We start from the raw sequence: 27,765 nt of genomic DNA, 5'->3' as shown, positions 1-27,765 counted from the left end.
ATTTAATTCAGGATATTGTATATTGGAATCATTATAAATCAATGCAATCTGAGATTACATCATCCAAGGATGAATATATGAAGGGGATATATCGTATATTGGAATCATTATAAATCAATGCAATCTACAATTCATACAATGCAAATAAATAGATTATCAGAATATATTCATTTTGTCCATTCTCACCATGAAACACAAAACAAAAAACCAGTCCCCCTCCAATGACACCCGAAAATACCCCACCGTGCAGGGGATTGAAAGGAGAGGTGGGGGGGTTGAAAGGAAAGGAAAAGGGGGATTTGAATTATCTATATCTGATATCAGGGGGAAATAGAATTTGCCCAAGGGAAGAAAGATATGTTATGAACTCTCTTATTTATAACCATTTCATCTCCCAATATGAGGAGATAACAATATTTCTAACTTATCCGAAAAAAATGCGAAATTTTCGCATTTTCGCTAAACAGATTAATGCGAAATTTTGCAAAATTTTTGAGAAACGATTTTCCCATTTTCCTGGAAACCCTTTGTATAACATCAATATAAGATAACTATATTTCTAACTTATCCGAAAAAATGCGAAATTTTCGCATTTTCGCTACACAGATTAATGCGAAATTTTGCAAAATTTTTGAGAAACGATTTCCCCATTTTCCTGGAAACTCTTTGTATAACACTTTATATTATGTTTACAATATAAACTTGATATGACAGAATTAGCAGATTGTTAGACGAGCTGAAAACATCAGCTGAAACTAGGAGAAAACCCTTCAGAACTATTTGGCTTTTGCAATTAGCAATATTTATTTTTAGACCCAAATTAACCCTATTCCGAGACTGTTCAATTTTTTTTACTTTTCAAACTAACACATACCCCTCACTTGGGCTCAAAGCGGTGCTTTTATACCTACTGCCTCAGTCCTCAGGCATACTGCCTGAATGCCTTATTTTACCTTTACCCAACTAAATCTATATTAAAACCTACTGCCGGTCATTGGATTTCTACATTTCTACATTGGAAAGCCTTGACCATATTTGAATGTGTGTCAAGGGCTTTTTAAAAAATGTATAACTTTTTGATCATATTTTGCGCAATTTTTCTGTTTGCACATTTTTAGCTTAATAACTTGATATTAGAGTAAATATTTGAAATTTTGAAAATTTTCATTTTTTTTGGAGATTATTAAAATAGAGACCAAGGGCTTTCCAAAAGTTTATCAAATGTAATAGATTTGAATCACAATAAGGAAATAGAGGGGAGGGTACCCTGGGACCTCCCCCCAGACTATTTTGGGTAAACCAGACGTCAGCCTAATAGGGTTAAACACTAGTTTTCGAACCTCAAAATGAAAATTTCTTCGTTTTTTCGTAATACTCGATTTTTTCAAATATGAATCATGAAATGAAATACAGAGGTGAACTTTGCTGCAAAATACTTTGCTGCTTTCAAATTAAGACAATTTGCGGTTTCTTCGAGAAATGTTTAAAAATAAGAAGAAATACAATTTAGTTGCATATATTCCCTTGAGAGGTAAAAAGGAAATTGTTAGTTTGTCTCTATGGGAGAAGAATAGCAAATTAAATTTCCTCAACATCAGGGACGGACAGTATATATTTTTTCTGAAAACGAACTGGAGGAACTGGACGACGAAAAAAAAATTACGAAGCGATAGATTTTTTTAAAAAAGCATCATTTTTTAATTTATCGTTTCGTAAACGATATACCTTCGTTAACGATCGTCAACGACCTACCATCACTAGATATTACTAGGCATTTAGGGCGCTCCGCGTTCAAGTTAATGAATTTAATGGGGATCGAATCTTAAAGTTTATCTAACTTCCCTTGTTGGTGATTATATATTTAGCGTAGACATAAATCCCTAATCCTTAATTGGGATTTTATCTTTAGTATCATATAGATATATACTGAATACTCACCATTAACTTCCAACTTCTTTCTTCAAACTCTTCAAACCATATTCTTCATGATTGTTCTGACAATTCAGAATCCACCTTTAACGAAATGATCGTTTTTATGAGAATAAAAAAGCAGTATTTGTTCGTAAACGACATATACCTTCGTAACGATCGTCAACGACAAACCACTGTTGTCCCAATTCAAGAACCATGAGTATGAACCAAAGAGAATACATATCTCATAGATTTCTCTTTGTTCTAAACCTGCAGCAGGCTGAGGCAGTTTAAAGAACCTGTAGTGGATGTTTCTGAACCAGGAGCAGTATAATCCTTGTTCTAAACCTGGAGGAGGAAAAGCCTGGTTCTAAACCAGGAGCAAGAGAAACATGAGTCTAAGCCTGCAGAAGTAAGAAATGCTAGGTTCTAAACCTAGAGCAGGAGAAGCATGATTCTGAACCAGCAGATAAGCCTTGTTCTGAACCCGGAGGATGAGATGCATGGTTCTGAATCAGCAGATAAGCCTTGTTCTGAACCTGGAGCAGGAGATGCATAGTTCTGAACCAGCAGATAAGCCTTGTTCTGAACCTGGAGCAGGAGAAGAACAATCAGAAAGCTAGAAAACTTGAACAACAAGTTAACTTGACAAAACCTTTTAAAACTTTAACATTGAGTTAGGAATCCCAGTTTATTTTGTTTTAACATTTAACACTAGACAAGGCTCTAACAACCCAATTCTATAGTTTGAAAATAAACCTTGATTGGAAATTATAGCATGTCTTAAACTTACCAAACCAAAATGAACCGATAGGGTTGATTGATAAATGAATATTTTTTATTTTAGATTCTTTTCAATATAATATTAATATCAAGTGACCTTAGCTCTAATTATGGAAGTAGTTGTCCGATTAACAACGCGACCATTAAAGTTTTGTTTGTCTTATCGAAAATGAATTTGATATCTAAAATTTCTTTTTTTAAATTGTTTTTTTTCAAGAATGACTTCATTGCAAAAGTCAATTGCAAATTTCTTACGCCGTAAACAATGGAGAAAATTGACCCTGTTAAACTAGAAAAACGACGTTATCTTCCACATTATTGATCAGATAAATGTTTCAAGGGTACCGTTGTGAATCGGAAATGCCCCTTTTAAATGAGAGGTTCATTCGAAATTACAGTTCCTTTGAAAAAGTATATGATTATTTAATTCTAAATTATTCGAACATTGGACTCCCAATTTGATAAAATTGTTGAAAATATTTGTAAAGGATATTCTTGATGATATCGTATCGTGTTGTCTCGTAGTCACGTATACACTTGATATTTCAAACTTTAAATTCTGCTTGATCAAATTGTCATGATTTGAAAAATCAAAGGGTTGGAAAGGTATTTATAGAAAACTATTGTTTTTGATTTGTAAGTGTCTAGTTCTTCTATTTATTTAAAATAAAACTTGAAAACATCAACAAAATTATAAGAAAACTCCGTTTTGTGAAGAAAAAATTAATATTTCATCTTATCTAAAAAAAAACTGAAAATGTTCTTATTTAAGACAAAAGGATGACACTGGCTTATCTCTTTCATGTTTCAGTATTTCAGCAAAACAATACCAAACTTGTCATTTTCCCAGTATTATGAATCCGAACATGAATTTCAGTATTTAAAATCCATTCCAATAATATGAAATAATTTACTTTAAACTTTTTAGAAATAGAATCAAAGAAAGAGGGAAAAATTGGTCCTAATAGTATGACAAATTTTTTAAATTGTAATGAAATAATGTTTTGCTTATAAATTGATCCTTGATGTATCGTAAGCTTTGTAATAAAAATGAATGCACTCAAAAAATAAAGTATGTCTACTCCCAACTCTACAGGCTGAGACTGAGTTATATCCACGTCCATTTTATTGTACGTATGAAGAACACACTGTATGAAGAACACACTGTACATGTACACACTGTATGAAGAACACACTGTACTTGTACACACTGTATGAAGAACACACTGTACATGTACACACTGTATGAAGAACACACTGTACTTGTACACACTGTATGAAGAACACACTGTACATGTACACACTGTATGAAGAACACACTGTACTTGTACACACTGTATGAAGAACACACTATACTTGTACACACTGTATGAAGAACACACTGTACTTTTACACACTGTATAAAGAACACACAGTACTTGTACACACTGTATGAAGAACACACTGTACTTGTACACACTGTATGAAGAACACACTGTACTTGTACACACCGTATGAAGAACACACTGTACTTGTACACACTGTATGAAGAACACATTGTACATGTACATACTGTATGAAGAACACACTGTACATGTACACACTGTATGAAGAACACACTGTACTACAGCAGAATAAAAATTAGGTAAAAATGTTGTTGATTAATGGGGAAGGAATAGACTGAAATTGAACCATTCAATAGATCTTAAATACTTCTATGAATTTTGAGCTGGGAACTTTAGATTTGATGCACTTAATCACAATCCCTTAATCTGATCATCCAATATTGACATCTTCAATTTCCTGCTTATCTTTTTCTCTCTTTTGGATATCCCTCCCTTCAAGATTACGATCAATGAGAGTTCTTTAATTTACTGGCATGTACAATTTTAAATATCCCGGCTCCTGATTGGCTGTATTTAGGGTTGTTAATAGTTTTTGTTAACAATCGTTAAACGATCGTTTTTTGTTTTGTTTTTAAAAACGATCATTTCGTTTTCGGAAAAAAACTATCGTTTTTTAAAACGACCCACTCGTTTTGAACTTTGCGAGAACGATTAACGATCGTTTATGAAAATGATCGTCTTTATTAAAACGATTTGCAACCATTTTTTATACGATTGTTTTTAAAAAAAACTATCGTTTTTGAAAAAAAATTGTATTGGAAATTATGTTAACGATCGTTAACGATGGGTAGTCGTTAGCGATTGGTAACAAAGGGCCGTCGTTAACGATCCTTATCGAAGGGTCGTCGTTATCGATCGTTAACAAAAGGTTGTCGTTAACGATCGTTAACGAAACGACGAACTTTGTAAAAACGGTCGTTTTGGAAAAAAAATTACATGCAACTTTATTGAACGTCATCTTATATGAAGTTTAACAGTTGTGGGGGAGTTGAAACTTCTTGATATTTTCTTAAAAACTACTCGAAAAGATAAGTACAGATGCCCTTCAGGTCGGTTTCCTCTCTTCGTTAACGATCGTTAACGAAGAGTTGTCGTTAAGGAAGGGTTGTCATTAAAGATTATTAACGAAACGACGAATTTTATAAAATTGATCCTTTTGAAAAATGATCGTTTTTAAAAACGAGCTTTTCGTAAAAAATAGCGTTTTAAAACAACCATTTTTAAAAAACGAACTTTTTTTAAAAAACGATCGTTTCGTTTTTGATTTTTCATTGTCGTTTTCATAACGAAACGATCGTTTAAAAAAAATAAAAACTAGCTGTATTATTGGTTGAAATTTATACACTTTGCAGGAAACAATTTAAAGGATAAATTAATTTTGAGATTGATAAGTTGAGGAGATCAAGCATTGATCTCAATATCCACAATTTTATAGTTAAAAGCTCTGTTTAATCAAATAATTTAAGTTTGAAATCGTGTTGGTAAGATATAGAGAATAAAATATTTGAGTTTGTGGTAAGAGCTCAATTCCTTTCGGATCTTAAAGGGGGTATACTATGCACACCATTAAAACGACTTTTTCCTGCTAGGTGTCTCTGCCATGTATAATCATTCAAAGCATTAAGAGCAAAGACATTTAGCGGCCAACTTTTTCGGCGTTTTAAGTGCATTGGATACAAAACGAATAAAAAATATTATGAAATATCAACTATATAGGAATGCATCGAAAAATAATCGATGACTATAGGTTGTAATATCTGAATGATTTGTCTGAGATTTAGTTGATTTTTTTTACAATTCGAGTCGTATAATGCAAACTTTCTGAATTTGTATGCTACAGATAGAAGTAAGATTAGCAGCGGTCAAAAGCGATTATTTTTCGCTGTAAGCTTATACCCCCTTACATTTTTCGCGAACACTCTATTTATAGCATGACACATTTTGAGTGTTGAAAATGCCCATCTGATAAAAATAAAAAGGTGGGGAAAATATTTTCAACTTGAAATATATTTAATATTAAAGTTCTTCTGTATTAAGCAATGTAAAAACAAGGTAATTAACTTCTTTATTTAAATACTTTCAAACTTTAGTTTTCAAATTTATTTCAAAATATAAAATAAAATCTTAATTTTTTATCTAATTCAAGAATACTTCTGCTCAAAATATTATTTTCCTCCTCAGTTAAGAATAATTGACGTAATTCTAAGTGAGCCTCAATATATTCAGAGACATGTCCGATTTGCGAAGGTACTTTTTTAAGCTAATATCTGAGTAACTATGAGGAAATGAAAATAATATTTTTTGCTACTTTACAAACAAAGTACTTCAAATTACTTCAAACATCCCGTATATATCATAAATCCTTAAAACAGAAAATATTGACAGCAATAATTTTTAATCTTTCAGAGTTTGTGAAGAAATCATCATACGATCATCATCATCATACGATCATACAAGGTTATAATGCAAGGAAAGTTAATTGCAGTCGCGTATACTCTGTGTACAAATTGAAACAATTTCTCTTTGGGCGGAATTTGTAAACAAGAATAGATGCAAGAGTATGCGTTTAGTATCTGAGGAGGTTAAGAGCATTAAATTGATAATTTTGATAATTCACATAATAGTTTCCTATGACCAGAATATTTCATCGATTTTTTTATGTGAAAGATGGATCCCCTGTCAGGCTTCGACATACGTATTGTGTTTACATTACCACCCTGCGACAGTACACTGGAGTACAAAAGATGCGTACACCTCTGAAATAACTTTCCTTTTATTACAGCCTTGGTACGATCGGAGACCTAATTTCATCAGAAACTAATAATAATTCATCGGAGACCTATACCTCAATTTAAGGCCTCCGTCGATCCAATGTGGTCATGGCATAACATTACATTTTAAGGTTTCTTTTATTTGGGATTTTTATTTCGTTTAAAAACGTCAACGCGATGATTGTTCCCCAGATCTGATCTGATCTGATCTGACTGTTATACATTTTAAAAATTTTGTCAAGAACCATTTAAACATTAATTTATTCTTGGGTTTCTTGATTAAGTTATTGTTATTTTTCTTGATTTTGTTATTGTTATTGGTGGTGTTGTTGTTGTTGATGTTGTTGATGGTGTTTTTGTAGTATTGATATCGTTGTTGGTGGTGTTTTTGTTGTTGGCGTGATATCCTGGGCGTTGTTGGTTAAAAAGGAGAATCGAAGCCGTAGCTAACTTTTCCTTGCTCAAGCATCTACAAAGTAAATAAAACATGAAACAAGTATTTTTCCTTATTTATCATTATATAAAAAATATATATCTATATCTTTGTGAGACCCAAACAACAAAAAAGATTATTATAACTTCATTTTGGTTCAAGATTTTCTCCAATAAATCATTTTATCGAATATAAGGTTTGCATTTAATTGAAGTTTTCACAAATATTATGAAAACCACTGATCTTTTCGTACCATCCCCCTTTCATTATAAAAAACCTTGAATCATTAATTACAATGTACATTTGTCGAATTTTGTAAAGCTTTTAATTCTTTAAATAGACTTGAAATGTTAAACTATTCATATATTCCATGATTTGAATAAATATTTTTCTGCAGTACTCATGTTATTAAAGCTTGTATGGAAAATATGCAAATTGAGCACAGGGTGAGCTAAAATGCACATATATACACCCTGCAGGAAAATAATAAAACGAAATAAACATATTTTTCCGTTGTTCCTTTATATTTTCGAGACCAATATATATGTATATTAATACAGACATATTTCTGAATACAAATATCGAGAATTAGACTTTCTTATATGTACTCCATTTATATTACAAGGGCCGGGTATACTATGCACAATTAAAACGGNAACGGTGCTAAAATAGGATTGGATTCAGGGTTAGAAAACTTGAAGTAAACGGTGCTAAAATAGGATTGGATTCAAGGTTAGAAAACTTGAAGTAAACGGTGCTAAAATAGGATTGGATTCAGGGTTAGAAAACTTGAAGTAAACGGTGCTAAAATAGGATTGGATTCAAGGTTAGAAAACTTGAAGTAAACGGTGCTAAAATAAAAGAAGAAAACAAGTCTTGTTACTTGAGTCAAAACTTTGTTTTTCAATTTAGAATAAAGTAAAATAAATTCCTTTTCTTTCTTGAGGAGAACATTGCTGAAAATAGAATTTTACAAAAGTTTTTAATTAAAATTGAATTTTAATTTGGATGAATAATTATTTTTATATCCCGAAAAAGGAAAATCAAACAATTTTTCGGTCTATAATTTCTAAACTGATAAAATAAAATGAAATTAATTAATGTTCTGAAAGGTGCAGAAGCCATAAAATTAGAAATATTTTAATCCTTGAAAAAGAAATAAAATATACGACTTTTGTGAAATAACAAAAACCTTAAAAAAAGCTTCTTCTTACCCTTGGTTTAGGATTAGGTTTGACCGGAGATATTCTTTGTCTTGTTCTACTCTTAAACCTGGGAAAAGTTAGTTAAAAAAAATAAAAAACTTCTTGAAAAATAATCCTCCTAGAGGGAAAATTGTAAAAGTGTATAATAAAGCATGTAGAACATTTTCCAGCCTGAATTGTTTGAATCAAGTTTTTAATTTAAGTGTGTTGTCAATTATAGAATTTTTTTTATGAGATTTAAAGAACCTCAATATTCCCTATATTTTCACAATCTACAGCTGAAAACCGTTGATATATTTAAACTTTTATTATTTGAACATAGGCGAATTTATAGTTTGCAAATAGAAACTATTTATGACATCAGGGTACAAAGATATAAGGATTAGAAAAATATAGTTTGTTGCAATTATCTAGTTATAATAAAGAAAGTATTCTACCTTAGATTTGAAAACAGACTTGTTACATCCAATAGATTCTCCTTGCTTCTTTAAACAAACAATTTATTATATTCAAAATTAGCAAAAGGAACTGAGTCTTAGCCACAAATTTTGATTTTCAAATCGCTATATCTTTGCAATCTGATGGTGTTAATCTTTGATATTTCACACTATTATTTTCTGATCTAAAATAATTCATAGTTTGAAATATCTAAGGTCTCTGACATTGAAATGCAAAGATATGAGAATAAGAAAATAAGATTCTGTGACAAAAACTCAATTCCTTTACCCTTCCTATGAATAAATTGGTGTTAATAAAATTGGCATGCTGATAAAACATAAATGGGTTCGGGGAGTAAAAAAGAAAAGACAAAAGTGTTCAATTTTATCAAAAATATTGGTGTGATCATGAAGAATCACAACTAATTCAATAATATTTGTTATGAAGGGACTGAAATAACATATTTAAAGAGAAAATGCTCGATTTACAACAGTACCCATTAAACCTTTAAATTGATGATTTAAACTATTTGAATTCTAACAATTTCCTCTACACTATTTCTAATACTGAAATCCACAAGTCGCTTTACATAAAAACAACAATTGAAAATAATCCATCTGTGTACCTTGTTCATCAGACGAAACTTTTAGGGTATTGTTGTGAATCGAATGAATAGAGAATCACTCAAAATTGCATCTACAGTCCCTTTAATTGATATTCACCTCTCCATTGATGGGCTCCTGCTGTCTGATGAAGAAGAACTGAGCGAGCAATCAGATGATTTAGATCTTGAAACTCCGGGGTATTTATTTCTAAATATTTAGATCTGGAAACTCTGGGGTATTTATTTATAAATATTTAGATCTTCAAACTCTGGTGTATTTATTTCTAAGTATTTAGATCTTGAAACACCGGGATATATATATTTCTAAATATTTAGATTTTGAAACTCTGGGAATTTTTTTTCTAAAAACTTAGATCTTGGAACACTGGGATACTTATTTCTAAATATTTAAAACTTGAAACTTCAGGGTATTTATTTCAAAATATTTAGATCGATCTTAAAACCCCAAGGTATTTATTTCTAAATATCTATATCTTAAAACCCCTGGGTATTTGTTTTTAAATATTTAAATCTAAAAGCTCCAGGCTATTAATTTCTAAAAACTTAGATCATGAAACTCCAGGATATTTATTTCTAAATATTTAGATCTTAAAGCACCTGGATATTTATTTCTTAATATTTTGGTCTTGAAACACCAAGATCTTTATTTCTAAATATTTAGATCTTGAAACTCTAGGGTATTTATTTCTAAATATTTAGATCTTGAAACTCCAGGGTATTTATTTCTGAATATTTAGATCTTGAAACTCCAGGGTATTTATTTCTAAATAATTAGATCTTGAAATTCCGGTGTATTTTACTAAATATTTAGATCTTGAAACTTTGGGGGTATTTATTTCTAAATATTTAGATCTTGAAACTTCGGGGTATTCATTTCTAAATATTTAGATCTTAAAACTCCAGGATTTATTTCTAAATATTTAGATCTTAAAACACCTGGATATTCATTTCTAAAAATTTAGATCTTTAAACTCCTGGTTATTTATTTCTAAATATTTAGATCTTGAAACTCCAGGATATTTATTTCTAAATATTATAAAACTTGAAACTCCACGGTATTTATTTCTAAATATTTGTTCTTAAAACTCCGGGATTTATTTCTAAATATTTAGATCTTGAAACTTCAGGATATTTATTTCTAAATATTTAAAACTTGAAACTCCAGGGTATTTATTTCTAAATATTTAGATCTTAAAATACCTGGATATTCATTTCTAAGAATTTAGATCTTGAAACACTAGGATATTTATTTCTAAATATTTAAAACTTGAAACTCCGGGATATTTATTTCAAAATAATTAGATCTTGAAACTCTGGGATATTTATTTTAAAATATTTAAAAATCTTAAAACTCCAAGGTATTTATTTCTAAATATTTAGATCTTAAAACCCCTGGGTATTTATTTTTTAAATATTTAAATCTAAAATCTCCAGGATATTTATTTCTAAATATTTAGATCTTGAAACACAGAGATATTTATTTCAAATATTTAGATATTGAAACACCAGTTCTAAATATTTTATCTTAAAGCACTAGGATATTTATTTCTAAATATTTAGATCTTGAAACACCAGGAAATTTATTTTTAAATGTTTAGCTTTTACAAGATATTGCGAACTTTCCTGGACAAAATTGGGGGGGTAAAACTAGACAATATACCAGGATAATGCGGTGGGTAGAAATAGACAATTTACCTGGAAAATATGGGGGGTAGAACTAGATAATATACCTGGACAATGCGGGGGTAGAACTAGACAATATACCTGGACAATGCAGGGGTAGAACTAGATAATATACCTGGATAATGTGGGGGGTAGAACTAGACTTTGAGGAACTGAGAATGATGATGGAAGCCTGAACAAAACATTTATAAATTGGTAATTCTAGACACAACAAACACTATTTTAATACATGTAATAACCAGGCAATACTTCTAGAGATGGACACATTCATTTTCTTTTCAACTTGTTTGTTCATCGTTTGTTAATGAACCATGTCGTTAGTTTAAAGAAAAAAATTAATTCATTCGTTTTAGAATTATCGTTTATTTTCCATCTATTTTGTTTGTGTTCTAACTGAACGACCTTTCAATTAAAACAGTTGTTCATTGAGATCGTTTGTAATTCAGTAAAATTTTTTGTTCCGTAAAAAAAGCAATCAATTTTTCAAAAGCTTGTTCCCAAAAATCATTTATTCGTAAAAAAGTAATACATTTTTCTAATGTTCGATAAATTTGTTTGTTCAGTAAAAAAACGATTAAGAAATCATTCATTAACTGTCACACTGCTCCATGAAATGCGAGCAATGGATTTTTTTCGTTAGTTTTTTTAATTTCTCTGAATGACACAGAAAAAGAATGTATTGACTCATATCGTTAATTTTACAGGTGTAAAAAGTATAAATTTTTAAAAAACACAAGAAAAAAANATTTTAAGAGAGATTTTAGCCGAATCCACAGAGCTTGGTATGGTACGACATGGCGTATGTTATTCATTACATATATGGTGTAGAATATTATCAGACTGGGGTTTCTTATTTCAACATGAAGGTTTAGTTAAATACAATAGTGTTCAAGTTTAAAAACAATGTGTTCTATCTCTCCTCAAGTATATTGTTCTGGTAGAAACTTATCTAATCTTTAGAAACTTAGACAAGGAACTTAAATAAAGTACAATTCTAACCAACTCATCAAAAATAAAATAAATTCGCAAAAAAATAAATACTCTTCTCATCCGCAAATGTTGTAATCATTCCATCTTTGAAACAGTTGGAAGATATAAAAACATGGATATCTTATTCATATTTGATCAGACAAAGCTTCTAAGGGGACAGTCGTGAATCGGGCATTGTCATCTTTGCATGAAGGGTCATCTAAAATTACACTGACAGTCCCATTTTAAGTAACTGCACTGATTGCTCTAAATCTCCAAATCATGACGGAAGCAATTTTCGACTTATATATAAACTTATAGATTCACAACAAAACTAATATCATTCTCATTAAATTCCATGTCCCACTCTCTTCGATCCTGACATAAGGAACTCAACTCAATTTACGCGGTATTACTGACACCACGCGTACCACTTGAAGTTTTCACCTTCAAAATGAAAAACTAAAACCCTATAAAGTATATTACGTATATTACGCACATTATGTATATTGCGTATATTACGTTTATTACGTATATTAAGTATATAACGTATATTACATATATTACGTATATTTAGTATATAACGTATATTATGTATATTATGTACATAACCTATATTACGTATATTAAGTATATAACGTATATTACGTATATTAAGTATATAACGTATATTATGTAAATTACGTACATTACGTATATAACGTATATTAGTATATAACGTTTATTAGCGCATCAGGATAAGGCACCTTTAAACTTTTCTCTTCGGTTTGTAAAATCGATGAAATGGACCAACTTTCAGGTATCCGTTTAATCTTAACTAGAACTGAACGTTCCGTTTAGTCTTTTTAGCTTGCGATATTTTACGAATCGTCAATAGCGCCTTTCCTAATTTTAAGAGCTCGTTATAAAAACAAACTGTGTTTAAAAGCATGACAGGTTTTAAAGGAACGAAAAGAAATGAACCAAGGATAAATATCCCCCTCTGATATCCCTGTATAAAGTAGGGAACTCCGAGAGCAGAAAAGGAAGATTTATATCTGAACCAAATTATCCCAGATTTCCACCAAACTGTTGAAACTTTGCCGCCAAGGGAATATTATAGTTTTCAAAATCATTTAGTGAAATAATCATTTATTTTAGATTTTCTTTTACGTCAGGATGTCCCGAAATCACACTGAACTAAACAGCGTCAGGATGTTCCGAAATCACACTGAACTAGACAGCGTCAGGATGTCCCAAAATCACACTGAACTAGACAGCGCCAGGATGTCCCGAAATCTCACTCAACTAGACAGTGTCAGGATGTCCCGAAATCACACTGAACTAGACAGCGTTAGGATGTCCCGAAATCACACTGAACTAGGCAGCGTAAGGATGTCCCGAAATCACACTGAACTAGACAGAAGGAGTAGGTCAAATGTATACGATTTTCATTCTACGCAATATTCACGAGAAAGGAAAGTTTATCTGAGGCCGAAATTAAAGAATGTTTCAAGATTTAAGCCGGCGTTCAATTGAAACCTGTTTTTGGCGGAATTTAGACGCGGCTCAAATTCATTAAATTAGGTAACATTTTAGGAATTCTATTGAATAATTCTTCAAAAAAAACGAGTTATGATTGAAAATGCGCATTTCAATCTTACGTGGAATTTACTTTAGTTTGACGTGAAATGTTTACAAACCCTAAAGAATAGTCGTCATTAAGTCAAGTTAGGTCTGTTCTATACTACGATTAAGTCAAGTTAAGTCTGTTCTATACTACGATTAAATGTGAATTTTTAAATTCAAAAATTTTGGATTAAAAAAAAAGAAAAATTGGAATAGAAAAAAGAAGCTCTTTGTCACAATGAAAATGGCGTAATTAGTAAAATGAAAACTATAGGAGTTACGAGGTCACAAAATCTTAACAGTAATTTTGCATTCATTTGACCTGCTGTTTAGTTCACAGTGTGGACTATAGTTATGTTTATAGAACTCTAGAAGTGTCTAAGTTGTGCTGTGGTAGTTTTAGAAGATATATGTTTGGGGTTTATACACTGTACACTTCGCAAACTATCTTAATTACATTACACTAAAGAATACTAATATGGAACAAGTCAATGTGTGTAGACCCAAGGCGGGGAAAAAAACTTTGGTTTGCGCATTTTACTATTAAGAATTTCAGGAACTGATTTTATCTAACAAATAACAATTAAAGATTGTAAACACAGGTCAAAATTTTCGGACTTGTGGTGTCAATGTTGTTTATCTATGTAATCTCTGTCTTTTTTCCGATCATAACTCAGGAGCCCCTTGACCGATTTATTTTATTGGGGAACTCGGGAGAACCACGGAAATATTCTTAGCTTGGTTTTAAAATTCTAAGTTGAGTGGGTCGACTTAAATATCGAATTGTTCAAGTGCGGGTAAACGGCGGGATTAACTTTTAGTAACCTTGGCAGCGCTGGGTTCCCAAGCTACTTTAATATAGACTTATTTTTCTCCTTAGATCTTTACACATTAAAAGTCAGCAAAATATATTAAAGTAAAAAGAGAAATTTTACAAAAAGTGGCAACCATCATTTGACATTATTTGAAAGTATGGAGTAACTATGACTATCACATTTTTTTGCAAAACTATTTCTCTAACACTCTCACAATTTTTAATCCTCATAAAAACCAATGATAAGACTTTTCCAACATGTTATAAAATTTGTATTAAACCCTCAGTTATATAAAGATGGAGTAAAATTCAAATAAAAAGAGGAATAGAAAGACCACATGTCACACTTGTATGCCGAGTTCATTAGAGCCTGATCCAATCAGGGTTCAGTCATGTGTTTGTTGTCTATTCTGAACCAATACAAAATGCATGCCGGTATTATCTATCTTTCTATCTATCTCATTATCCAATTAGAGATAAATCCTTGTATCAACGCTATCCTCTAAATGTTAATATTTACTTCTAACAAAACTATAATGATTTAAGCAATCTTATCATCTAATGTGTATTTGATGATATGATAAAGTTTTACCAGTAGAATAAAAATCAAATTTTATGTGAAATGGGTCTGTGCACGCTGCACAGTTGCTTTTCTTGTATATTTATTGAATTATAGAAATCTTAAATTTAACTGAGTCAAATAGTTGCCTTTTCATTTTTCAGTTTTATGGAGTTCACTGTATAAAATGAGCTTACAATACCAAACACTTTTTTCTATGGGTTTTTAGCAAACTTCTTGTTTACAAGAAGCAATGTAGAAATAATCAGAATAAAACACTGCTCGAGTCCGAAAAAAAACAAAGGTATGTCATGCATTTTCTATTAGATTAGGGTTTCAAGGGTACCATTATTATAAATCAGACATTGCCATCTTTGCATATAAGATCATTTGAAATTACGCTTACAGTCCCTTTAACACTTTCCTCCATAGTTTTATTAATTATGTAGAATGTTGATTGTTAAATGACTATACCCTACAGTGCAGTGTGTGAATGTAATCTATATTTGATGGGTTGGCGCTTGGTATTACAATACTATAAATCAGTTGTTTATGCCAACTACCCTTTTATTAGATAATAATTGCACTTTCAGGCAACACAAGCCACACTTGTATATCGAGTCCATTAGCGCCTGATCTAATCAGGGTTCAGTCATGTGTTCACCAAGAAATATACAGAGAGTATTTTCATGGACAGGTTCTGATAAAGTACACTGTAAGGGATATAGTGTACATAAAGTACTGCACGGACAGTGTAATAATAGAGTACGGTGTACAGTACACTGATAAACTGCACTTTACAGCATATAATGTACCTAGAGTACTGTACGGACAGTGTACTGATAGAGTACGGTGTACAGGAATCGTCTTTAGGTGATGTATAAACGCAGTCTCTCTCTGAAATATAAAAGTAGACACAATCAATTTTATAAATTTAAATTTCTTTAATTTGCTGATACTAACATTTTTTTATGCAAGAACATTTTCCCAAAAAAATATATTTTTTACAAGAAATGAAGCGTTAGCAATAATAATGTATTTAATTAAAGCTTTAATCTCCATAATTGGTGTAATCTCAGAATGAAACTTGAATATACAAAGAGGAAAACTATGAAGTTTTGTTAACTTAAAAATAAAAAAGTAATTATGTCTATAAAGAAATATTTTGGAATTTAAATATTAAAAAATGATTAAAATTTTCAAAGTTTGTAAGCAAAAATCTAAATAACGTATAATCAGAAGATGAAGAATCCGCCAATTCAAAATCTGTTTAGAATTGAAGCTTAGTTAGTTTAGTATAGACGAATGGGTGGATAAAACTATGGATAAAACTTGTCTCGGAAAAGTTTAAATGGTTTGAGAAGAAAAGTATGGGTTGGAAAACCAGTATAGACTGCTTTTATTTTGCATCAATAGCCAATAAATCTGTCTTAAACTTTCAATAAACTTACAAAATGTGTACCCTAAACCCTAAACCCTAAACCCTAAACCCTAAACCCTAGACAAAAAAAATAAAGAACCGAAAACGATTGTTTTAACTTGTTAGTTTTTTCACCGTTTTTGGGGTATTTTTTTGGTTCGGTATTTGCCTTTATTTTCTGTCAGGGTTTAAAAATTTGGCATAAGCCATAAAGTAAGCAGAGCTGGAAAGTTTAGAATTGGATATCATTAACCCCCGATCTGCTATTTAATCTGGAGATTAAGAACAGGAGGAAAACAAGCATTATTTATTCTGGAGATTAAGAAAAAGAGTAGATCAAGCATTAATCTCGATATCCACCATTCAGAAGTTTTCAGCTCAGAGCACATGTTAAATTGTTTTTCTTACACTTTACCAAACTTAGACCCTTAAGAATATAAGTCGTCTTTCAAATCTCCAGTTTTATGAGTCCCACTGTATGCCTTAACTGAACTGAGCTGATGTCCTAACCAATTTGAGCAAAATAAAGTTTCAACTAGTACTCTACATTTTCACTGATTTCTCAGGGGATCTTGTGGGATTGGTTGAAATTGAGGTACGTCGGATTAGCTGGACGGGGTGGAGGGGAAATGGAGAAAATGCCCCCACAAAAATAATTTTCATTCTTTCTCATTTCAAATTACATGACCCCCTCCCCCCCTCCTTAAAAGAGCAACCAAATGTGAATATCTATCATTATAACGAGACAATTACGATTATTCTTTGTGAATTTGAAAACAATTTGCTTCTAAATAACTTAAGTATGCCTATACAAACTTTGAGTAATGTTTAATTTATATTTTTTTACTTTTTATCCTTTTAAATTTTTTATTCTTTTTATTTTTTTTTTAAATTTGTATTCTTTCGCTGTAAGTTTATAAATCTAATCTATTTGTGTGACATTGTTAAAGATCAAAATTGCTCAGTTTTATTAAAAAAAAAAGAATTTTATCCATTTAAAAAGAAATTCAGTTTTTTGCAACAATTCCAGTTTTTTCATTCCTATATCTTTGTAACTTGATCATTTAAACCTTTAGTGTTTCAAACATAGATTATTTGGTCAAACAGTATTCATTTTTTGAAATATTAAAGTTCTACGACATCGAATTGCAAAGATAAATGGATTTTAAAATCAGAGTTAATGACAAAAACTTTACAACTTCTTAGCAAGGAAAATTGAGGGGTTTTATTTTAACAAGGGTTCCCAACTTCCCAATACCAATTTTTCCAAATCAAGCCCCGTTAAGTAAAAATTCTCTAAAAAAAAATATAGTTGTACACGATTCATCGATGAAAATAAGCGAGAATATTTACGAAAACTTAGCAAAGCGAATATAGCTTATTTTACTTGATTGTCCCAAGAGGCGTTAAGTAATTTAACATCCCTCTGTTGGGTAATTTAGGGATAAAAGGCAGTAAAATATTTACCTATGGAATGTTCTAGTTCATGTTGAACTCTAATCCATTCATTCATTATCACCTCCTCAACATCAACCATAGGGACCTATAAATATTAAATTATTCTTTTTTTGCAGCATTTTTATTATTTTTAATATTAAAGTTTGATGTTTTTAAGGTTTTAAAACTCTACTTGAATTGATAAAATGGTAAAGCGTGAACCAGAAAACTTTTTGTACTCAAGTTTCAATAGTTCAATGAACCTAAGGCACAGTAATTGTGCAGTGTACTCAGACCCATTTAACTCAATGAATTATTTTGAATTATTTGCTTTATAAAAATATTGCTAAAACGTCGTTATTTTATTCCTCTGTATTTGAATGTATGATGAGCAGCTATCATAAGAAATTTAAAAAAAAATATAACTGACCTTTTTTTAATGATACCAAAAGATTGATAATGCGGGTAACTAACTTTAAGATGATTACAGACAATCTTAAAATTTTCAAGTCCTTTCTAAAGTTTAATAATTTTTCGTGTTATTTTTTTCTCCTGAATTTAAGCACAATTTTGACGAATTGCGGATTTTTGAAAATTTCTGATTAATTGTTTTGTTTTGTTACCTTCATTATACAGCTGTAACGAAAGGCAAGATGAACCAAACCCAGCGGCAACAAGTTCTGGAATATTCTATAGTTAGTTAAAACAATCGATAAAAAGGAGTTTTCTTATCGACACCTCATTGCTCCAAGAAGTATTTTTTTTCAATTTTAAGCTTGAACGTAATCAATAAAGACTAAGAAAAAGAAAGAAAAAAATCTTTTTTACTAACCCTCCGGCCCAATATATTGACAATTTGAAGATACAATATAGAGATGGATTGTACTCTTAAGATTATTTTATATATAATGTTCAATATCACAATTTAACACATTAAGGTGGAAAGAAAAGTAAACTTTTGCTTTGAACTAAAGTAAACTCCTCTTGTTGAAGAGTTATTGAGACACGCACCTCTGCCCCTTCAGTAAAAGTAAATTTAACCTATATGAAGCATAAAGTCTGACCGCGTTAACCTTGTTGCACCGGCTAGCCCTGTCCATAGAGCTAGGTAAAGTACAAACTGGGAACGGAAAGGTTGACCCGGCTCGGAAATTCAAATGTACTACGGCTGCCCGTGGAGAAGAATAAAAATATTCTGAATTTCTAACATGTTAATAAATAAATGTTTTGTTCTTATTATACTTATGCTTTAAATCAAAATTAGAATTTCTACGAGGTCACAAAGTCTCACCAGTAATGTGCCATGCATTTGATGACCTTTTACATTTTTTTTTCCCAGTTCTTTTTTTTCTGGTTTAATTTTCAGATTTATAATTTACATTTGCTTTTTTCAATAAAAAAACTAGTTTTACTGTTCTACAACATTTCACTTCTTCAGTTTTAATTAAGTATATATTGAAAACAATTTTCTGAAATTGTTTGATGAAAAGTTGGGAAAGTTTGAGGGAAAAGAAATAGTTTTAGTTAAAAGAAGAGGCGCATTGTTTAGTACTTATAGTAGATTTAAACTACATCGAGGAGGAATAAAATAAAACTTAATTCGTAGAAACGAACTGATTTGTACTTGTCACTCTCTTTCATTTTCATATATTTCCTATATCGTTGCGACTTGAGTGTGTTAATCTTTAATATTTCAAATGGAACATGCATCTGATCTAGTAGAATTATCAAATATCAAAGGTTTACAACATCAGGTTGCTAAGATATAAAATATAAAATATAAGAAATAAGATAAAAATTATAAGATATGAGATATAAGAATTACAAAATTTGAATGCGAGGCAAATAATCAGCTTCTTTGGCAATCTTGAAGTTGAAACTTTTATGTTGTGAATCTATCTCGGGATCGGGACTGATTAATCTATCTCGGGATCGGGACTGATTAATCTATCTCGGGATCGGGACTGATTAATCTATCTCGGGATCGGGACTGATTAATCTATCTCGGGAGCGGACTGATTAATCTATCTCGGGAAAGGGACTCATTAATCTATCTCAGGATCGGGACTGATTAATCTATCTCGGGATCGGACTGATTAATCTATCTCGGGATCGGGACTAATTAATATATCTTGGGGGATCGGGATTGATTAATCTATCTTGGGATTGGGACTGATTAATCTATCTCGGGATCGGGACTGATTAATCTATCTCGGGGGATCGGGACTGATTAATCTATCTCGGGATACTGATTAATCTATCTCGGGATCGGGACTGATTAATCTATCTCGGGGGGTCGGGACTGATTAATCTATCTTGGGATCGGGACTGATTAATCTATATTGGGATCGGGATTGATTAATCTATCTTGGGATCGGGACTGATTAATCTATCTCGGGATTGGGACTGATTAATCTATCTTGGGATTGGGACTAATTAATCTATCTCGGGATCGGGACTAATTAATCCATCTCGGGATCGGGATTGATTAATCTATCTTGGGATCGGGACTGATTAATCTATCTCGGGATTGGGACTGATTAATCTATCTCGGGATTGGGACTAATTAATCTATCTCGGGATCGGGACTAATTAATTTATCTTGGGATTGGGACTAATTAATTTATCTTGGGATTGGGACTAATTAATCTATCTTGGGATCAGGACTAATTAATCCATCTCGGGATGGGGATTGATTAATCTATCTTGGGATCGGGACTGATTAATCTATCTCGGGATTGGGACTGATTAATCTATCTCGGGATCGAGACTGATTAATCTATCTTGGGATTGGGACTGATTAATCTATCTCGGGATCGGGACTAATTAATCTATCTCGGGATCGGGATTGATTAAACTTAGTTTCTTTCGAGATCCAGTAGTGGTCAATCCCTGCAGTGATAACTTTAGTTAAGGAATCAAGCATTTATTCTCAAAATTAAATGCCTGCATTGGATATCAAGATCAAGTGTTCAAGATTAACGAAAATTCACCTTAAAGTTCTAACCTCTGACCTTTGACATAACTCTCGGATTGTGACCAAAATAAAATATAAATTCAAATTAATAATTTCCAATACTAAGAAGTATAAAAAGGGTAAAAATAAATAAGACGTATATATTAAGCTTACCTCTTTTCTTGGAGTAAATTCTGATAAGTTAAATCCTTCATTTCTCATTCTTAAATAGAATATATTGACACAGTTTAGAATAAATGAAAAGATAACACAACATTCTCCTGCATGTTTACTGTCTAATATCTATCAATTAATCAATCTTATAATTTGATCAATCTTTAAATATTTAAGGCCTTATATGAATTTCATATGTCTCCACAAAAAGATGTTTTGTGTAACATGGATTAAACATTATCTATCTATCAATTAATCAATCTTATAATCTTTAAAACATTTAAGGCCTTATATGAATTTCATATGTCTCCACAAAAAGATGTTTTGTGTAACATGGATTAAATTTGTATTCTCTACAAGTTAATGTTTTGCCGCAAACTCAAATTTTCTATAACCCTTATATCTTTACAACGTGTTAGCGTAAAGCTTTGATTTTTGAAACTATTTTATCAATCAGAACTCATTGTTTGAAACATCTAAAGTCTAGGACATTGGGTTGCAACGATATAGGGATAAGAAAGTCGGATTTTGTGGCATAGACTTAATTCTTTTGATATTATAGTTAACTTTGCAAACAATAAACTAAATGAGAAAAATGCATATAGTCCCATAACAAATGATTCGACAATTTTTTAGACAGTCATGTAGAGTAAACAGTTTTAAATATCACAAAATATTTTTGATGAAAAACACAGGAATTAGAAACAGATCAAAAACGATCCCTTTACACTTTATATAAAAACTATTAATATAAAAACTATTAATATAAAAACTATTAATGGTGAAAAAGTATCTTTTTCATTAATATTTTTTTAATCAAGGGTAACATATGATCGACATTAATTCTTTACTAATGTGTTTTTAGATTTATTAGTGTAAATTCTGTCATGCACAACTTCTTTTCAAATAATCATGATTTGCGATTTTTTTAATATGGCAAAAATATTATTATTCAAATAAAGACAATTTTTTAGAGATTTTGATAATAAGATCATGGCTAAGATCGAATTACTTAGAAATTCCCAATCTTAAAATTGTGTTTTAAAACTGTATCCAAAACAGATTTTTAGATAAAAGCGTAATAAAAAATACCATTTTTCCCAATACTCCTTTTAAAAATCTATCTATCTATTCACCTTATTCTGATCATCTTAGTAAGTAGGGATAAAGGGATCCGTCTTGGAGTTGCCAGGGAAATTGGGCACGCAGCAGCCATTATATAAACCTAAAACAGTCTCATTTTATTTCAGTTTTTTTTTAATTTTAAATTTATCAATTTAATTTAATGAATTAGATGTAGAAATACCCGGAATTCCCAGGTCCCTTTTTTCAACTCGATTGTGGTTGCTTTCCCTCCCTCTACTCAACTATATTGTGGTTGCTCTCCCTCCCTCTACTCAACTATATTGTGGTTGCTCTCACTCCCTCTACTCAACTATATTGTGGTTGCTCTCCCTCCCTCTACTCAACTATATTGTGGTTGCGATCCCTCCCTCTACTCATCTATATTGTGGTTGCTTTCCCTCCCTCTACTCAACTATATTGTGGTTGCTCTCCCTCCCTCTACTCAACTATATTGTGGTTGCTCTCCCTCCCTCTACTCAACTATATTGTGGTTGCTCTCCCTCCCTCTACTCAACTATATTGACTATGTGAAAATGTGGGAATTAAATGGAAACTCTGAATAAGATGAAAGGAATATTTTAGATTAAAATAAAGTCATCATTCTCTAACCGTATAAATGTCTACCTACCTGTCACTCAATCTAACTTCTATATATTCCCAGTTAGTGATGTGTCAATTCAGTTGGTGTTTCTTGGAGGTCCTAAGCTGCTTTATGATTACCTGTGCTGCTCATTTTTCTTTCAGCTCTCGAGTTGCTTCATATTTATCTGTGAAGCTCCTGTTTCTTGAAGCTTCTAAGCTGCTTTTTATTTAACTGTGTAGCTCCTGTTTCTTGAAGCTCCCAAGCTGTTTTATATTTACCTTTGTTGCACTCCTGTTTCTAGGAACTCCCGAGCTGTTTTATATTTACCTTTGTTGCACTCCTGTTTCTAGGAACTCCCGAGCTGTTTTATATTTACCTTTGTTGCTCCTGTTTCTTGGAGCTCTCGAGCTATTTTGTATTTACCTTTGTTGCTCCTGTTTCTTGGAGCTCCCAAGCTGCTTTATATTTACCTTTGTTGCTACTGTTTCTAGGAGCTCCCGAGCTGTTTTATATTTACCTTTGTTGCTCCTGTTTCTTGGAGCTTCCGAGCTGTTTTTTATTTACCTTAGTTGCCCCTGTTTCTTGGAGATCCTTAACTGCTGCTTGTATTCTAAATCGTTCTGCTGGATCTTGAAATCCTAAAACTCTTAAATCTGCTCCACGAATCTAAAATATTTTTAAAATTTATTTTTTTAACTTTAATTTTAAAAAATTTTCTAAATAGAGAATGTAAATTTATTCTCCCGCTGTTGTATTTTCGTAAAGGAACTGTAATGGAAAATTTCAAGTGACCCATCATGCAAAGATGGAAATATTCGATTCACAACGGTATCTTTAAAAGCTTTATCTGATCAAGTATGAAGAATATATCAGTTCTTTTCATTAAAAAACTGGTTATTTTCAATTGTGGGTTCTGTTCGAAAACTTTCGCATTTCTACTTCCATTTCTACTGAAATCAACGATAACGATAACCGTTTAAAAACCAAAATTAAAACTAATACAACTTAAAAAGTTTTACTAAATAAAACGTTTACTCTTCATTCCATAGTTTTCATATTTTCTAAAACTTTTATTATTTGTTTATCAATGTATCATTACGGACCATATTTATAGCTCTCATGGGAGCTTTAAACTTTAATATTTTTGCTCTGTATGCACTTCAGTAATTTTTCTCAAGTTTTATTTTTAAGTCAAAAATTTTAACATTTTATAATTTACAACTTTTTTGATATGAATGTAATTTTTTTCATTTATTAGAAAGATATATTTCTATTTCTATTTTAAACAATAGTAGCTTAACAATTTCCTATATCATGGAGGATGAATTTGCTTGCACTTTTACAGAGCAACCATAATTGAAAGTAATCAATTTTGAGCAAACATATTATAGATATCTCATTCATTATAATTGAACAAAGATTTTAAGAATACCGTCGTAATGCCGACTGCAGTCCCTTTTAACCCTATTCCGGCGGGGGGGGGGCCTGGACCCACCTGACCAAGGGGGGGGGCCTGGATCCACCTGACATATTTTTGGGGTTAACTCAAAAAGCATTGGTCTGAGGCTTTTCAAATTTTTGACATGCCTTTAACTTTAGGCTCAAAACGGAGCTACTGCCTGAGTCCTCAGGCATACTGCCTGAATACCTTATTTTACCTTTGTCCGACTAAATCTATATTTAGACCTACTTCTGATCATTGGATTTCAACTTTTTATATCTGTTTAGAGAGAATTTTCAAACTTACAGTTTTCCTTGAATACAAAAATTCATTTTTTCAAAGTTTTGCACAAATATTTAATATTTTTGCATATTTGATTTCGCCCAAGGGCTTTCCAAAAGTGTATAAAATGTTTGTATCACAATAAGGCAATAGAGGGAGGGTCCCTGGGACCCCCCTCCCCCGACTATTTTGGGCAAACCAGACGTATCCCTAAACAGGGTTGAGTTTTTAAAACTTCATTGCAATATAGTTTCGTTTGTTCATGGGAGGTTTAATGGTGAACATACAGCTAAAGGTGTTTGGTTTATTTTGCAAACTGCCTGTTTAAACCTAATATTTTCTCATAATGTCCTAGTAGTATAATATCAAGGCCGGATATCCTGTAATTCTAGTTCCTAGATTCCTTTTATACTTTTCTATATAGAGGTTTGCAATTTAAGTACACTTTAAATCTTTATTGAGAAGATTTACAGGAATTGTATAATTGAACACTTTACATTATTATTTTCAACGAAACATTTTATTTCTTAACTAATGAAATGTAGGGATTCATCATTGCACTGTTAAACTAATAAGTTTACAATAGAATTTACATTGTTTGCCGTTGTATTTGATAGTTTAAAAAAATCTATTCTCAAAAGTTAACCACCCTAATGGATGATTTTGAACCTTGATTTTGCGCTCAAACTCAGTAATTATACATCATTAAAACGTTTTATATGTCTCAAATGAATCAAAAATAAATTTCTCCACAATACTACATTTTCAGTTCGAGTACATTTTGGAAATCCCGAGACAATTGTAGTTTTCCGTAATAAATGTTTTAACTGGGATACTTCTAGAATTGTGTTAACGAAATAATACCGTGTGGGAAAGAGACGTCATGATTAAAAGTCGTAGACTAAATTACCATGTTTATTGTGACACCCTGTATGTCACGCGGATAAAGCAGTTAGGGGGTTTGTCCAAGCAAGCAGTATCTTTCAATCATAATTCTACTGATCTTACATTTTAGCCTTTTTCTGTTATATTTTTTGTCGCATGGATAAACATCAACGAAAACCCGAACGTATGAACTGGTTAGAGTTTTATACTTAAAGGGTAATTTGACTAACTATTGTTGTTATTGACTCCAGCTATCAAATGGGGCCGAACTTATCCGTCTTGGATTTAAAAAAGACTTGCAGGATAAATTTCACTTTAAATCGTCGAATTCGACTTTTTTTCTGTCTTGATCATTTATTTTACTTTCTCATTCTATGTCTTCCAATTGAACAATATTTAAAACTGTAAATATATGACTTGAACAATTGTTTAATTTTACTGTTTACCTTTTTACAGGTCTCTAGATCATCATATCCATTATCCATGAAGGCCTAAAAAGACATAAATTCATTATAATTAATACTGAAATTTGAATGATCATATGAAGATTCTTACCCAGCCCACTAAGGATAACACTTCAGATTGCCGCGTTAGACTTTTTTCAATGTTCGTTTACGACACGTTTCAGTTTTTTAGTCGTTCAGTAAAATTCTGAATTCGTTCGTTTTTTAGAAAGCGTATCCACCCCCAAAGTAGGAGTTTTGAACGTCGAATTTGCGCTCAAACTCAGGATTTACAGATCTTTAAAAAGTTTAATATGTCTCAAATGAATCCGAAAGAAGTTTTCCACAACACTGCATACTTAGTTCAACTACCTTGCATAGCCAGTCACTCCCTTTAAGATGTTCTGGCATAAAGAGCTTTAGGCCAAAATTCGTAAATGATATTAAAAATGTTTTATGCATGGCCTTTCTTATATCAGCCTTAAAATGTCTCTCTTTGCTCCAAAAGATCAAGCTTCCATTTGATTCTCTTTGCTAAAACTCCTTCTTAATTTTCTCTGATTCCTAAAAATAACACATAGTATTAAATACACAAGTATTAAATTGTTAATTTAGAGCTTTCGGACCTGTCTTTGTACTTTCAAGTGATCCTTTATTTAAAAAGAGGCACAACCAGTTCACAATGGCACCCTTAAAACCTTTATCTGATCAATAATTTAGAAAATTTTTAAATCCGGCAGTTTCTTTCATTGTATCAAAAGCAGAAATGCGCAAGTCACTTTGTAAAGAAACTAAAATTATTAATAATATTCAATTTTCAAAAATAAGATAATATTTACTTTAAGCATTGATCAGTCAAATCTTTAAGGGAACTATTGTGAATCGGACATGTCACTCTATAAATAAAATCTTATTTTATTATGTCAACAGTCCCTTTAACTCACTTAAATCAGATGTTTAAGATACAAAAGTTAATTTTGCTCTCCGACACAAGACAAATGTTCAACCAATTTCAAATTTTTTTTCTTTTTTAAATGTAAAATATTAAAAAATATAAAATATATTTTAATTCCTTTGAAACTGTTAACCATCCTTTCAGCAATTAAACCGTTATAATCAATTTCTGTTAATTAAACTAAATTTAATAATATTTTTCTACATTCCTTGTTTTACCTTATGTCTTTTCCACAATCAGGCTCAAATGGTTGATTTCTATCCACAATGTGGCTCAACTTTACAGAATTGTGGCTCAATTTCAGAGATCGTTCAGGTAAGATCTGGTATATATGACTGGTATTGGATTCACATAACCTCAAATACTGGGACAACTTAACCTCAATATAAATGGTTGCCAATATAACCTGGATTACAGTTCAGCTTCTTGATCCAGCCGCTCCGAATAAATAGAACATAAATCAGGTATCTTAGAAATATCGTGTTTTCTCCACCCGGCCAACCTGGTTTTTGTTAAACAATGTTTTCTCTTCCACCTCTGAGAAATGTTCTTTTAATTAATTATATTTTCCGGTCGAGCAATAATGAAACAAAGGCTCTGAAGTTCAATATCTGTAACGATCTGTATTTGATTAACTTTGTTGAAAGAAATCACATTTTCTTATTTTGTCAAACACTTTTCGCAAGTCTAAAATCACCAAGCTTTTTAATTTTGGAGCTTCTTGATAGTTTTTAGGCCAATTGTTTTTTTTCACATGTGGGATTTATAATAAAAGGTTAAAAGGCTTGTTTTATAAATATTATGAGAGTTGTATAGCTAGATAAAGCTGTGTATGGTTGATGGTTCGAAGCCAACTAATCTCAAAGAATTGATGCCGGAG

The 27,765-nt window shown here is 31.3% G+C and overlaps 1 protein-coding gene across 1 annotated transcript; it reads right to left on the bottom strand.

Annotated features, from left to right (window-relative positions):
* Positions 1–6,968: 6,968 nt before the first annotated feature.
* Positions 6,969–25,978, bottom strand: LOC111711194 (uncharacterized). The gene is made up of 12 exons (XM_023485480.1): positions 25,934–25,978; positions 23,444–23,545; positions 22,308–22,396; positions 21,172–21,220; positions 18,665–18,721; positions 18,072–18,147; positions 16,000–16,081; positions 11,350–11,406; positions 9,649–9,738; positions 8,926–8,973; positions 8,498–8,555; positions 6,969–7,319 (listed from the first exon to the last, which is right to left on the bottom strand). Exons 1-12 carry the CDS (start codon positions 25,970–25,972, stop codon positions 7,272–7,274), a joined length of 795 nt encoding a protein of 264 aa, XP_023341248.1. The 5' UTR covers positions 25,973–25,978; the 3' UTR covers positions 6,969–7,271.
* Between the last annotated feature and the right edge of the window lie 1,787 nt (positions 25,979–27,765).

Source organism: Eurytemora carolleeae, unplaced genomic scaffold (assembly GCF_000591075.1).
Source record: "Eurytemora carolleeae unplaced genomic scaffold, Eaff_2.0 scaffold393, whole genome shotgun sequence".
Taxonomy (NCBI): domain Eukaryota; kingdom Metazoa; phylum Arthropoda; class Copepoda; order Calanoida; family Temoridae; genus Eurytemora; species Eurytemora carolleeae.
This window is presented reverse-complemented; position numbering and strand designations above follow the sequence as displayed.

Coding starts and splice junctions, on each gene's coding strand:
- LOC111711194 (XM_023485480.1), bottom strand. CDS start 25,972: ATGGATAATGGATATGATGATCTAGAGACCTGTAAAAAG. Junction 11,407..15,999: donor CTGTCCGTACAGTACTCTAG/GTACATTATATG, acceptor TGTTTTGTTCAG/GCTTCCATCATCATTCTCAG. Junction 8,556..8,925: donor AGTCTGTTTTCAAATCTAAG/GTAGAATACTTT, acceptor AACTTTTCCCAG/GTTTAAGAGTAGAACAAGAC.